Source organism: Microcaecilia unicolor, chromosome 12 (genome assembly GCF_901765095.1).
Source record: "Microcaecilia unicolor chromosome 12, aMicUni1.1, whole genome shotgun sequence".
NCBI lineage: Eukaryota > Metazoa > Chordata > Amphibia > Gymnophiona > Siphonopidae > Microcaecilia > Microcaecilia unicolor.
In genome coordinates this window covers 30,017,799-30,032,304 of record NC_044042.1, presented here as the reverse complement: position 1 = coordinate 30,032,304, position 14,506 = coordinate 30,017,799, and the positions used below count along the sequence as shown (strand labels likewise).

The 14,506-nt window shown below is 44.5% G+C and overlaps 1 protein-coding gene across 2 annotated transcripts in view; it reads left to right on the top strand.

The window, feature by feature from the left end:
• LOC115482272 (UPF0577 protein KIAA1324-like) overlaps window positions 1–14,506 on the top strand; it is an 88,354-nt gene that overhangs the window by 36,360 nt on the left and 37,488 nt on the right. For both annotated transcript variants that reach the window (XM_030221937.1, XM_030221936.1), the window contains exons 8-10: window positions 3,089–3,266; window positions 4,877–5,005; window positions 12,226–12,316. In XM_030221937.1, coding sequence (XP_030077797.1) covers window positions 3,089–3,266; window positions 4,877–5,005; window positions 12,226–12,316 — 398 coding nt within the window. The remainder of the gene's footprint in view (window positions 1–3,088; window positions 3,267–4,876; window positions 5,006–12,225; window positions 12,317–14,506) is intronic.

Here is a 14,506-nt window from a genome sequence, read left to right as displayed (position 1 = left end):
ATTCCATGCTACTGATCCCAGGTTGAGCAGTGGCTTCCTCTGTCTATCTCAATAGCAGACTGTGGTCTTTTTCTCCAGGAACTTGTCCAGACCTTTTTTTAAACCCTGATATGCTAACTGCTGTTAGCACATCCTTTGGCAATGAGTTCCAGAGTTTAACTATTCATTGAGTGAAAAAAATATTTCCTCCTATTTGTTTAAAAGTATTTCCATGTAACTTCATTGAGTGTCCCCTAGTCTTAGTTAAAAATCGATTCACTTTTACCCGTTGTACACCACTCAGGAGTTTGTAGACCTCAGGAATATGCTGCATGGGTATAAATGGAACATTTCTATGATGCCACTCCAGATCCTGAAACTATAACAGGAAAATATCCATTCTCCCCTTTTCATACTTTCATTGTTGGATGTAAATAAGGCAAGTTTGGAATTTTGTACTGCCCTTGACATTCATGTAATGTTATCTCAGAGGAGTGTTCATTTTAAAGATATGTGCCCTTTACTGAGCTTCAGACTTGAGAATGAAAACATAGGTTAAAATCACAAAGTTATCACTGATGAAACTGTCAGGTCAATATTCAAAAGGGTTTATGTAATTAATGGTGAGTGCTAAACATATAAACCCCCATCTAAGAATTTTTAGTGCCGCTGAAAATTCTTACAGAGCAGCCTAGCATTATTCAGGTTGTGCAGGGATGGTGCAACGGCAGAACATGGGAGTTCTGCCCAGCTCTATGGATAGTTAGTGACATTCAGCTGCTATTTGTATAGCTATGCAATTTAGTTTAGGGCAGCAGAAAAGGCTGTATACATATAGAGGTACATTTAGAAAGGGGAGCCGGTTGATATTGTGTATCTGGATTTTCAAAAGGCGTTTGACAAGGTACCTCATGAAAGGCTACAGAGGAAATTGGAGGGTCATGGGATAGGAGGAAATGTCCTATTGTGGATTAAAAACTGGTTGAAGGATAGGAAACAAGAGAGTGGGGTTAAATGGGCAGTATTCACAATAGAGAAGGGTAGCTAGTGGGGTTCCTCAGGGGTCTGTGCTAGGACCGCTGCTTTTTAATATGTTTATAAATGATTTAGAGATGGGAGTAACTAGCGAGGTAATTAAATTTGCTGATGACACAAAGTTATTCAAAGTCGTTAACTCGCGACAGGATTGTGAAAAATTACAGAAGGACCTTACGAGACTGGGAGACTGGGCGGCTAAATGGCAGATGACATTTAATGTGAGCAAGTGCAAGGTGATGCATGTGGGAAAAAAGAACCCAAATTATAGCTACGTCATGCAAGGTTCCACGTTAGGAGTTATGGACCAAGAAAGGGATCTGGATGTTGTCGTCGATAATACACTGAAACCTTCTGCTCAGTGTGCTGCTGGGCTAGGAAAGCGAATAGAATGTTGGGTATTATTAGGAAAGATATGGAAAACAGGTGTGAGGATGTTATAATGCCGTTGTATCGCTCCATGGTGCGACCGCACCTTGAGTATTGTGTTCAATTCTGGTTGCCGCATCTCAAGAAAGATATAGTAGAATTGGAAAAGGTGCAGCGAAGGGCGACTAAAATGATAGCGGGGATGGGACGACTTCCCTATGAAGAAAGACTAAGGAGGCTAGGGCTTTTCAGCTTGGAGAAGAGACGGCTGAGGGGAGACATGATAGAGGCATATAAAATAATGAGTGGAGTGGAACAGGTGGATGTGAAGCATCTGTCCATGCTTTCCAAAAATACTAGGACTAGGGGGCATGCAATGAAACTACAGTGTAGTAAATTTAAAACAAATCGGAGAAAATATTTCTTCACCCAACGCATAATTAAACTCTGGAATTTGTTGCCGGAGAACGTGGTGAAGGCGGTTCGCTTGGCAGAGTTTAAAAAGGGGTTAGACGGTTTCCTAAAGGGCAAGTCCATAAACCACTACTAAATGGACTTGGGAAAAATCCACAATTCCAGGAATAACATGTATAGAATGTTTGTACGTTTGGGAAGCTTGCCAGGTGCCCTTGGCCTGGATTGGCTGCTGGACAGGATGCTGGGCTCGATGGACCCTTGGTCTTTTCCCAGTGTGGCATTACTTATGTTATCCCCAAAAATACAGTGCATGTGAAAGTGACCACTTGCAGAATTTGGCCATTTTAGAAAGGCAGGTATCCACATGTAGGTCCATCAAAAATCGACATATATTTCCCGTCCTTCTCTGGGAATACACGTATAGGTTAAGGTGCTGGCTACAAGTAAAGGAGGATCAATTTTAAAAACTTAAATGTTAGAAAAACATATGAGGAAAGCACTGGGGGGTCCTTTTACTAAGGTATGCTGAAAAATGGCCTGCACTGGTGTAGACACGTGTATTGGACGTGCGCAGGTTCGCACCTGCAAAAAAGGCCCTTTTTTGCCTGAAAATGGACATGCAGCAAAATAAAAATTAGCGCGTCCATTTGGGGCCTGAGACCTTACCCATTGACTTAGCAGTAAGGTCTCATGCATTAACTGGGCGGTAATCGTCAGTGTGCATACAGTGCCAATTGCTGCCCGGTTAGCACCATGCGGTAGAAAATAAAAATATATTTTCTGCTGCGCATATCGGACGTGTATAAAAAATGTAATTACCGCCTGGGGGCTCACGGTAGCCAGGCGGTAGTTCCAAATTGACACACATTGGATGCGCGTAGGCACCTACACGTCTTACTAAAAGGGCCCTTGGTATTGTGAACTCCAAGTCATATAAGGCATCGGGTGCTGATCCTTGATTTTTTACTGTCTGTCTTTAAGCTTTCTGGAATTCCTCCTTTTCGTCAGAACACGTGCTTAGAGGAGAGAGGTTAAATACCAGGACTGGGTTAAGCTCACTCCTGACTTGGAGTTCATTGGCAGCTATGTTGATGAAGCTTATTAATGTAGAGCACATCCCTTTCCAGCAGTTCTCAGCCCCTTTCATTGTCCTGGTATATTCAGTGGGATTGGTGAACCTGGTGACTCTGTATGTTTCTGCACGCTCTGAACAATAGAAGGCATCTTTCTCGGTGTTCCTCTGCCAACATGCAGTGAACTCACACATGCACATTCTGTCATGTTTTAGACTCAATTAATGTTCAAGTGGATTGAACCAAAAACTTGCAGTGAAGATGCTGAAGGTGCAGTACAGCTGCCTACTTCTGGAACCAAAAATCAGTGCCCACCTTGCAACCCAGGATTCTCCCAGTCCAATGCCAGTACCTGTGAACCCTGCCCATATGGATCATATTCCAATGGATCCAGTAAGTACGGTTAGTGCTAATCACTAACTGGAGCCACAGCAGAAGCTGATACAGCTTTGGGATAATGGCACCTCGGAACTAGTGTAACTCCTGAAGTGTCTGAGAGAGGTGGGAAATGTTAGCAAAGAAAAATACCATCTGGGTCCTGAATTATGGCACGTAAATACTTCTGTGGCAGGACTTATTTCTTCTGATGAGATACACAATAGCAGTTCTTAGTCCTTAGCTGAGCAAGCCAAGCTCCAAGTGCCATACTGGATTCTATAAACTGAGCTCAGAAATGGGCACCCTAAAAATTTGGTGGTAAGCACAATTCTATAAATTGCATGTCCATTATAGAATCGTGTGTAGTTCTGATTCCTGAGCCCAAATTTTAAGCACCAGACTTACACCTGCTAAAACCAGATGTAAATGCTGGAGCCCAAGTTGGATGCTCTTGAGCCAGTATTCTATAACTACAAGTCCAAATTTTGAATACCCCTGACATGCCTATGGCCGTGTCCCCTTTTCAGATACACACTATGGGAGTTAGACACACTGGCTTACAGAATAGCTTGCAGCCAGATTTATGTGCAAAATCTATTGGGTGCCAATTAACCTCCATAATTGGTTGTTAGCAACCAATTATTGATGGTTAACAGTTTGTTAGCCAATGAATTTGCACATATAAATTTGGGCACCATATATAGAATCCTGGGGTGTGTGTGGATATGGAGATCTGGTGTCAGCTGAGAGAGGGAAAATGGTGTGTGCGTATGAGCTCAGATACATAACACTGTGGTGTGAGTGAGAACATGGTGGGCGGATGTGTGTTTGGTGGTGTGATATCTGCTGAAGGCAGAATAGTCAGGAGAGAGGAGATTTTGAGATGTATTTTCAAAACACTTAGACTTACAAAGCTACATAGTAACTTATGGAACTTTGTAAGTCTAAGTGCTTTGAAAATGAGCCTCTGGCCTCTAAGAGTTAGTCAAAGGCAGGGGCATAGCCAGACCTTGGCGGGAGGGGAGTGCAGAGCCCGTGGGGGGGCACATTTTAGCACGCCTCCCCCAGCCACTGCTTCTCCCCCCACCACTTCTGACCCTCTCGCCACTGCAAGGTACCTTTGCTGGCGGGGGTCCTTAACCCCTGCCAGCCGAAGCCTTCTTCAGCGCTGGTCTCCAGTGCGTTCGCTGATCTGTGCTGCTGTCTTCTTGAGTCCTGACATCCTACATGTTCCTTTAAGTGAAACTGAGCATGCTCAGTTTCACTTAAAGGAGCGTGCTGGCACGCCGCATTCGCTGATCTGTGCTTTCTTCCTCCTCAGTTTCACTTAAAGGAATGTGCAGGACGTTAGAACTCAAGAAGACAGCAGCACAGATCAGCGAACGCGCCGGAGACCGGTTCTTAAGAAGGCTTCAGCTGATGGGGGTTGGGGACCCCCGCCAGCAAAACCAGGGGCCAGGACTAAATCTGTGGGGCCCATGCCCCTGTGGCCCCACCCAGCTTCACCCCTGGTCAAAAGATGTATCAAGTTAGGCCAATAAAAAGTACCACCTTATTTTCCATTTTTTGTTGTATGTATTATCATGAGACCAGTCATTTAATGGTTCCCTGTCCTTATTCCACAGCTTGTAGCAACTGCACTGTTGGGACAGAGCCAGCGCTAGGCTTTGAATACAAATGGTGGAACACACTACCGACAAACATGAAAACTACTATCCTCAGTGGCATCAATTTTGAGTACAAGCAAATAGCTGGTATGTAAATAAGGAAGCATGATTTGGAAATGCTCAGGTGTAATCTCCCATATAAGTATGATGGGCCCAATATTCAAATGGGATTTACCCAGGTACCCACTGTCCAGCTCTGCCGCTTAATTGAGCAGTGTCACTGCATATCGCCTAGATCTCTGTGGCACAATCCAGTTAGTGCTGGGGCGACCTGTGGGTGGAGTCAGGGTGATGCCCAGATTTACCCAGTTAGCTGCAATATTCAGTCCACTAACTGGGTAAAGGCCTGGATAAAGTCAGGACAGCAAAAGGCAGTTATCTGAGCAGCTACCCAGGTACTGGTCTGAATATCAGATGATACCCAGATAAGTCCTGGCAGCTAGCCATACCTGGATATTCAGTGTCAGAATCTGGATAAGGTCTAGTGCTGAATATTTGGGTATAAAAAGACGCTGACTACCACAGGCTCAATATCGACCCAGATCTTTGTAACAGTACACACACACACCTTGCTCCATTCCCTGTACCCCGCAAGCCAGGCTTAGATAAATTCACTGTAGTAGGAGGACTGGAAATCCTATTGCTGCCACAGTTTGCCTGAGAAGGGGGAGTTTGTTAATGTCTCTCCTCCTTGACCCCCACCAGCATCACTACTCCCATCATGCCAAAATGATGGCATGTGCTCATTACTGAAGATGACAAGGACAGATCAAGAATCTCTATGTTATAGTGCATCATATGCTATGAGCTGTATCTTATTGGGCAGAATGGATGGACCATGCATGTCTTCATCTGCCTTCATCTATTATGTTACTATGGGGCTCATTTTCAAAAGAGAAAAACGTCCAAAAGTGACATAAGTCTGCATTTGGACGTTTATCTCACAAAAACGTCCAAATCGGTATTGATAAGTAGTAGTAGTATTTTCAAAACCTCATTGTAGACATTTTTCTCTGAAGTCCGTCAGAAGGACATCTAAATCTCAAGGGGGCGTGCCAGTGGCGTGTTCAAGGCGGGACTTGGGCGTTCTTTAGATGTCTTTCAGCCATAATAGAACAAAACAAAAATGTCCAGGACTAAAACTTAGATGTTTTGAGTTAGACCTGTTATAACGAACAGCTGTAGTGGGAATTGAACCCACTGCCCCAGGATCAAAGTCCACTGCACTAACCACTAGGCTACTCCTCCACTCCACACAAAAAGATGCTCTTACTCCCCCAGTGGCCACTAACCCCCTCCCACCCCAAAAAAATGTGATTAAAAATATTACTTGCCAGACTCTGATGTTATACTCAGGTCCATTAGAATAGCATGCAGGTCCCTGGAGTAGTCTAGTAGTGGTGCAGTGCACTGCAGACAGGTGGACCCAGGCTTCTACCTCCCCCCTACCTTTTACACTTGTGGAGGAAACTGTGAGTCCTCCAAAACCCACCAGAAACCCACTGTACCCACATATTGGTGCTCCCTTTACCTGTAAGGGCTATGGTAGTGGTGTACAGTTGGTGGTAGTGGGTTTTTGGGGGGCTCAGAAGACAAGGTAAGGGAGCAATGGTGAGATGTGTACCTGGGGGCATTTTATAAAGTCCATTGCAGTGCCCCTAAGGATGCCCTATTGCTTTCCTGGGATGTCACTTTTCCACTATTCTACCTGATGCCAAGCTTTCTATTTTTTTTTTAATAACATCTGAGCCGTGTATCTATTGTTTATCAGTTGATTTGGGCTTTGAATTCAGATCTATAGATAAAAAGGAGGTCTCATTATATATATCTAAATACCAGAGTGCTATTTTTCCATACTTCATAGCAAGAGTGTACATTCCCTAATTACCTGTCCCAATACAACTGAAGCTTTTACTTCCTCAGTGCATGTAAATGGTTTCATCCCTGTGTGGATTCTCTGATGCTGTGTAAGGCTTTCTTTCCAGCTAAAGCTTTTACCACACTCAGGACATGTAAATGGTTTCACTTCTGTGTGTATTCTCTGGTGCATTGTGAGGTTTACCTTCTGACCAAAGCTTTTACCACACTTAGAACATGTGAATGGTTTCACTCTATTGTAGATTTTCTTGTGTATTTTGTACGTTTTGCATTTGGACATTTTTTTGTTTGAAAATGGACCAAACAATAAAATGTCCAAATCACAAAATGTTTTTCCAAACAGCATTTTCAAAAGTAAAAGATAGACGTTTTTTTGTAGAAAATGACCTTTCCTGTTCTGATTTTGGACATTTTACAAAAAACATCCAAATTCAGACTTAGATGTCATATCCAAAAATACCCTATGTGCATTTGGGTTGCCCAAAGTCACAAGGAGCAGCAGTGGGAATTGAACCCATGTTGCCAGGATCAAAGCCCACTGCACTAACCATTAAGCCACTCCTGTGCTTTGAATATTCTGCATTTGGACATTTTTTTGTTCAAAAAAGGGCCAACCCCCCTCCCCCCCCCCCCCCATCCAAATCACAAGATGTCCATAGTATTTTTGAACAAAAAAGATAGACGTCTATCTTTTTTGAAAATGACCTTCTTTCCTGTTCGGAATTTGGACGTTTTTGTAAAACGTCCAAATTCTGATTTAGACGTTCTATCGAAAAAGCCCCTCCAAGTAACTGGTTCATAGTTTTTGATTCTACCTTTGATCCTCCAGTGGAACCAATGGAAAGTGGGTTATAATCCCTTTACAATCTGGAAGGACTGGAGATGCTACAGAAATTAAATATGACAGGCACTTAGTTTTTTATGACAAACTAACGATAGAATGGAATTTTTTAGCCCAAATGTGCTATGTCTGTTATATAAAATATATATTTATAATATTTTCATCTAAATCAGAGGTGTGCATTGTTTTTGATAAATGGACCCCTCAAAACTAGTCTTCAAACCTCTGGTCCTCCAGCCACCTCTTCCTTTCCAATTTTCTTCCTTACTTCTCATGCTCTGACCATTTTCTTCTCTCGGAAGTCTGACTCTTCTAGCTCCCCTTCTTACTCATTTTAATCCTTCCTCTAGTCCACCTTTATATTTTCATTTCTCCACCTTCCTATCACTTTATCTCCCACAGTTCCATCTTCCTTTCTCTCTGCTTTTCACTCCTCAGCTCATCTCTTCTGTTACTTCCCCTCTCTGAATCTCTTATCCTCTCATCTGACCCTACTATTCCTCTCCCCAACCACAGTTGACGCTTGAGACCTTATATCGTATATTCCTGTCCAGAAAGGAATGACCAGTGGAAGAGTATTAGGCCCCTAGGTGAATCTTCATTCTTGCCTTCTACCCCACACCATTACAAACCTACCTACTGATGACGGCTCTGGTATAGCATTCCCCTTTCATTCCACTTTGCATCTGCCCTCTCCTCTTCTCCTGCTGAGCATCCTCATCTCTCCCTTTCACCCCTGCCCAGCAAATCATCATCACTTTAATTTCTTTGTCCCATTTCTGCAGTGCCCAACATCCCTTTTTTTGCTGCTGCCTACCCATCCAGCATCTTCTCTCTCACTTCATCCTACCCATCCAACATCATCTCACTCACTTCACCCTACACACCCAACACCTTCTCTGTCTCCAACCCTGTACACATACAGCACCCTCTTCATTTGAATCATACCATTATGCCTTCTGCTAGGCCAGGGAACACCAACAGGTAAACATAGCTACTAAAAGCCCCTTTCAGCCTCTGGCATCTAATAGTCTAAAATACCTGACCTGAAAGGTGACTTTTTTTTTTTAATGGTGACTAGAAGGGTCCTTGCTGGAAAAAAAAGTTTGGGAAAATGATTCTAAAACAGTAATCTTCACTATTTTTAAACAGGTGTCCCTTTGGCAAAAGAAAAAAAAAACCTTCAACGTGAGCGTCAAGATCAGTACTGAGCATGGTGAACAGCACACTGGGCATTGAATGGAGGGGAATTCCTCCTCCAATGACACAGCTGGCCTGGTTATTTCCCCTTCTGATGATATGGTCAGCCTGGCTACTTACACACATTTAGAGTGCCTCATGTAAATAAAACAAAATCTACTCCCCACACTCCCTAAGTCCATACCCCCCCCCCCCCCCCCGACTCATTCTCTGTCCGTGTCTCCCAACCTGTTGCCACCCATATGTTCTCAACAGCAATTTCCACTACACATTTCTCCATCTGAGCTTCAACCAATCTGAGGCCTCCCCACCATTCTCACCATCAGCCTTCACCATTCTGTTTCTACTCTCAGCCCTTTCAAATTGGTCCTCGTACCAGTTTTTGTAATCCTCCTATATTCTCTGCAGAGGCTTGTTATTCTATTGTCTTCCAGGATGACATAACTCTTCAGTGAGTTTGAACTGTATGGTACCTTGATTCCTTCACAGCTCTTTCAGTCTATTAACAAAAGTGTCGGGAGTTTGGGACGTATGCAGTTCAAAGTCCATAAACCGCTACTAAATGCCAGTGGCGTAGCCAGAAGTCAATTTTTGGGTGGGCCAACAGGTTGGATGGGTGGGCACTAGACAGTGGTGTGCTGGTAAATGTTTAACAGGCTCTCTCCCCGGTCCACCTCTGCGCCCCCCCCCCCCCCCCCGTCCACCTCCCTTCAAAATTGCAGAGCTGGCTATAGCCGGGGAGAGAGCCTGGGGGAGGGGAGGCAATGCATTACTCTCTCCAGGAAAAAAAAAAACTTTAAATGATCCCAGGTTCCAATCTACTTCATGTTTAATGTGGGATAAAATGCCATAAATAAGTAAATAAATATAAACTTTTAATGTTGAGCACCTGATTCTCAAAGTGGACATATTCCAAACACTATAATGAAAATAAAATTATCTTTTCTACCTTTGTTGTCTGGTGACTTTGTTTTTCTGATCATGCTGGCCCAGTATCCGATTCTGCTGCTATCTGTCCTCTTAACTCTGTTTCCAGGGCTTCCTTTCCATTTATTTCTTTACTTTCCGTCTTTCTTCTTCATTTCTTGCCCTACATCCGTAAGTAAAAGCTGGGTCCTCCGCAGACTTGACTGTCCAGTGGATCCAGCTTCTGCCTATTTTCTTCATCCATGTGCAGTTTTTCTCCTCTCTTCCTTTTCCCTCATCTCATCTCCTTCCTCACTCTTCCATCCCCTCCATCCATGTCCAGCATTTCTTCTCTCTCCCTTCCCTCTCCTCCATCCATGTCCAGCAACCCTCCTCTCTCCTGCCCTTCCCTCCATTCATGTCCAGCAACCCTCCTCTCCCCTGCCCTCCCCTCCATCCACCCATGTCCAGCAACCTTCCTCTCTCCTCTTCCCTCCGCTCAATCCACCCATGTCCAGCAACTCTCCTCTCCCCTCCATCCATACCCAGCAATTCTCTTCTCTCCCGTCCCCTCCATCCATCCATACCCAGCAATTCTCTTCTCTCCCCTGTCCCCTCCATCCATCCATACCCAGCAATTCTCTTCTCTCCCCTGCCCCCTCCATCCATCCATACCCAGCAATTCTCTTCTCTCCCCTGCCCCCCTCCATTCATCCATACCCAGCAATTCTCCTCTCTCCCCTGCCCTTCCCTCCATTCATCCATACCCAGCAATTCTCTCTCCCCTACCCTTCCCTCCATGTCCAGCAATTTCTCCTCTCTCCCTGGGCCCTGCCCTCCCATCCATCTCTCCTGCTCCTTCCCTCTGCTCTGCCCCATTTCTCCCAGTCCTATCCACCCTCCCAGTCCTATCCACCCTCCCAGTCCCATCCTTCCCTCTGCTCACCACCCCTCCCAGTCCCATCCATCTCCTGCTCCTTCCCTCACTCTGCTCACCACCACTCCCTCTGCTGTACCCCACTTCTCCCAGATTAAGTTATGCCCCGCCCGCCCGCGAGGTCCAGGATCGCCGATTCTGTGAAAGTCTACCCCTCTCTTCCTCCCTCCGGCGCTTCTACCTGGGATCCCGGGCCGGCAGCATTAGCTATGTATCCACGCTGCCTTCGCACTGCCCCGGAAGCCCTCTCTTTAAGAGAAGGCTTCCGGGGCAGTGCGAAGGCGCCCGCCTGCGAGGTCCAGAATCGCGCGATTCCGACTCTACCCCTCTCTTCCTCCCTCCCTCCCTCCCTCGGCGCTGCAGTAAGGTACCTGGGATCCCGGCAGCACTAGCGATGTATCCACTGCCTTCGCACTGCCCCGGAAGCTTTAAGGCTTCCGGGGCAGAGCGAAGGCAGCGTGGATACAACGCTAATGCTGCCGGGATCCCAGGTACATTACTGCAGCGCCAAGGGAGGGAGGAAGAGAGGGGTGGAGTCCAAATCGCGATCGGCGGTGGCAAACTGTTTGGGGTCCGGGAGCTGACGGACTCTGCTTCTGGGTGGGGCGGGCCTGAGGCAAAACTGGCTGGGCCTGGGCCCACCCAGGCCCACCCGTAGCTACGCCCCTGCTAAATGCACTTGGGAAAAATCCAGAATTCCAGGAATAACATGTATAGAATGTTTGTACGTTTGGGAAGCTTGCCAGGTGCCCTTGGCCTGGATTGGCCGCTGTCGTGGACAGGATGCTGGGCTCGATGGACCCTTGGTCTTTTCCCAGTGTGGCATTACTTATGTCTTATGTAAACTTACAAAGAGCAGCATGGTGAAGGTAGAAAGCATAACTGTTAAGGATGTAATGCTAGCAGAGAAGCGTATACATGGTTGAAGAGTAAGGGGGCCATATTTAGGGTCACTGGGGGCTGTCACTGGCCCTTAGGCCTTGCACAGAAGAGCACTATTCTAAAGCATCTCCTTTTCACCCAGATAGCTGTGTAAAAAACAAAACTATGTGAGGAGAGATTAATATCAAAATGCAGTAGTGGTAATCAAATTCTAAAGTCTTTTCTTCCTTTGTTGAATTGCAGAAAGCTAGGGCCTCAGTTTTAATGTTTTTTTGATAAAAGGAACTTTCCTTTCTGTTAAACAAATGAAACTTCTTTGACCTGTACATTAATGGACACAACTGTAATTTTGCCTTTTGCTTCATAGTCATATTATCAATAAGAAAAGAACAAAAGTCACAATTATTTTGTAAGAAAAGGTTATATATTGAATGTGATATTGATGTCTTATGTTCTGCCAGAAATAATTAAGAAAAGTGCTATATCCAAGTTTTATGCAAGTCTTGGTAACATGATCTAGTAAGGAACAATAGTAATTCCCTAGTGTATAGTTAGGAGAATTGACTTCCAGTTTAGAGAAAATATGAAAGTTTTGCATGAACTGCACCAACATCTTGCTGTGTGTGAACAAAAAGGTTATTTTTGTCTGTAATTGTGTTTTAGGCTGGGAGGTGGCTGGAGACTATATTTACACTGTAGCTGGAGCCTCTGATAACGACTTCATGATTCTGACCTTGGCTGTCCCTGGATTTAGGTGAGAAAGGTGGTGTTGTTGAGAGAAGGAGACCATGTACCCTGCAAGTAGCCACATCAGACTCACTGGTGAAAGGAAGAATGGAGGCACCTCAAATTTTGCCAGCCATGCCTTTTCCCATGGTTTTGAAAAAGTGGGAGTAAGGCGGATCCTTCTTGAAGCTTGAAGGCCCTCTGGTGGACTATGGCAGAATTAATATCCTATCTCCGATAATGCTTTTTTTTTTTTGTACCTGCTTAGCCAGGAGAGACTGCAATACCCAATGCTGATTGCAGATGACTACATGGTATAGGTGACTCATAACTGTTGATGGTAGGGGACACAATTCAATAAGTTCACTCAGGTTATGAACTACCTTTAATATCCTCCACTCATTTTGTCTCCAGTCTCCTCTCTAGACCTCCAGTCACTCTCCTTCCTCCCACAAACTCTTGTTCACTCTTTTCACTTCCCATGAACCCTCATTCACTCTTTCTGTCCCCACAAATTCCCCATTCATTTCTGTCCACCCCTTCTCCTTTCCCTTCCTTGGTGCTCCATTTCTTCTCTCTTACCAATTTTCGCTAACTCTCTTTTCATCTCATCCATTATAGACTGTTAGTCACTCCATTTTCTCCTCCCATTCAATCAACCCTCTTCCCCTGTAGTGAATTAACCCATTCAGTTTTTCTCCTTCCCCAAATGAACTTCTTCCCCAGGCTGCTTTAAAGTAACCTGCCTTAAAAGAACCTGGACTAAGGGAAACCACCCCTCTTCACTCTCACCTCTTCTGTCTCACCTTCCCTCCAGCCCTTTTCACTGCTTCCCCTGCAGCAACCCTTGTTATGCTTATTCAGCAGCAATGAAGTATTTCTTGAGTAAGCACAACCTCTGGATGATGGTTGTCTTTGGAATGGCTTCCCATGGGGAACTGGAGAGTTCCAGTGATTTCACTTCACTTTATTTGAACCTTCATGCTACATCAGTGTCCCAGTGTGCTATAGTTCTTCTGTGCTGGGCCAGTAAGTGTGAAGGAAGTTTGCAGTACTCATGTCCTTGTATTTTTTCTATGATGGGGCACAGCGTGCATGTAAGGGAAACTTGTACTACTTCCTGTGCTGTATCTTACTGTAGTGATGCAGTGTATGCATAAAAGAAGCTTGCACTGAACCTGCCCTTGTGTAATTTTTCTTTGTCAGAGCAGTAGATATGTTTGTGTGGATATGAAGAAATTTTGTGCTACTGCTGTGTGTGCTCTACCTATTTTGTCATTAAAAGGGCAATTCTATAAACTAGATGCTAATGTTTATGCATGTGTTGCATGCATAAATGTTTAGAATACTAGTATACACCCACATTTGTGCATATGAATGCCAATATTCCACCTAAGAGTTATTCTGTAATTATGTGCCTATCTTGCATCGTATGCATTTGTAAGGGGGAAGCATCCACGTGGATGGAGAATGGAGGAGATGTAGGCAGATACCTGCAGATACCTGCAAATTCATCACTCTGTAAATAGGCAGATACTATAAATAACGTGTAACTGCCATATTTAGGTACTTGCGCTTTCAGCAGCTCTGTGGCTGACGTAAGTGTGGACACTTAGACGTTGGGTGCACTGATACCGGGTAATGCTAGTGTTCTATATCATAATCTAAGCATCTTGGTTCCATTATAAATAGGCTCCTACTGCATGACCTCGGGGCGCCTAAATGGAGCCCCCCCCCCCCCAGTTATGTAAGATATGTCTTTGGGCTGTGAAATGATATATTTCACAAGCACTACATTTGCTAAATTGGAAGATAACTTAAACTTGAGTCTTGGCATCAAAAAATTGAAGATTATGGGGCTTATATTCAAAGTGAGACATTCAGCAGCACTAGCTGAATATCTGCTCAGACCAAAGTCTTAGAGACAATCCTTCTATCATTATGAAATCAGCGGACAAAGGTGGGGATAGAGTTATCATGAATCACACAGAATATGGGTGTGATTGTTTAGATGTCTCCAAGTATTACAGTTATTTAATAAACTTAACTTTAATTTCTTCTGGTTTGTTGCTTTATTGATTGGCTATGCTCTTGAACCATCATTTCGTATGCATCTTGCCAACTTAGATCAATGTGCACATAGTCCCTCACACAGTACTGGTGCTTGATTTGTCAGCTGTGCATAGTTTTCTAACAGACAACACTGGTTTAGTTGGGA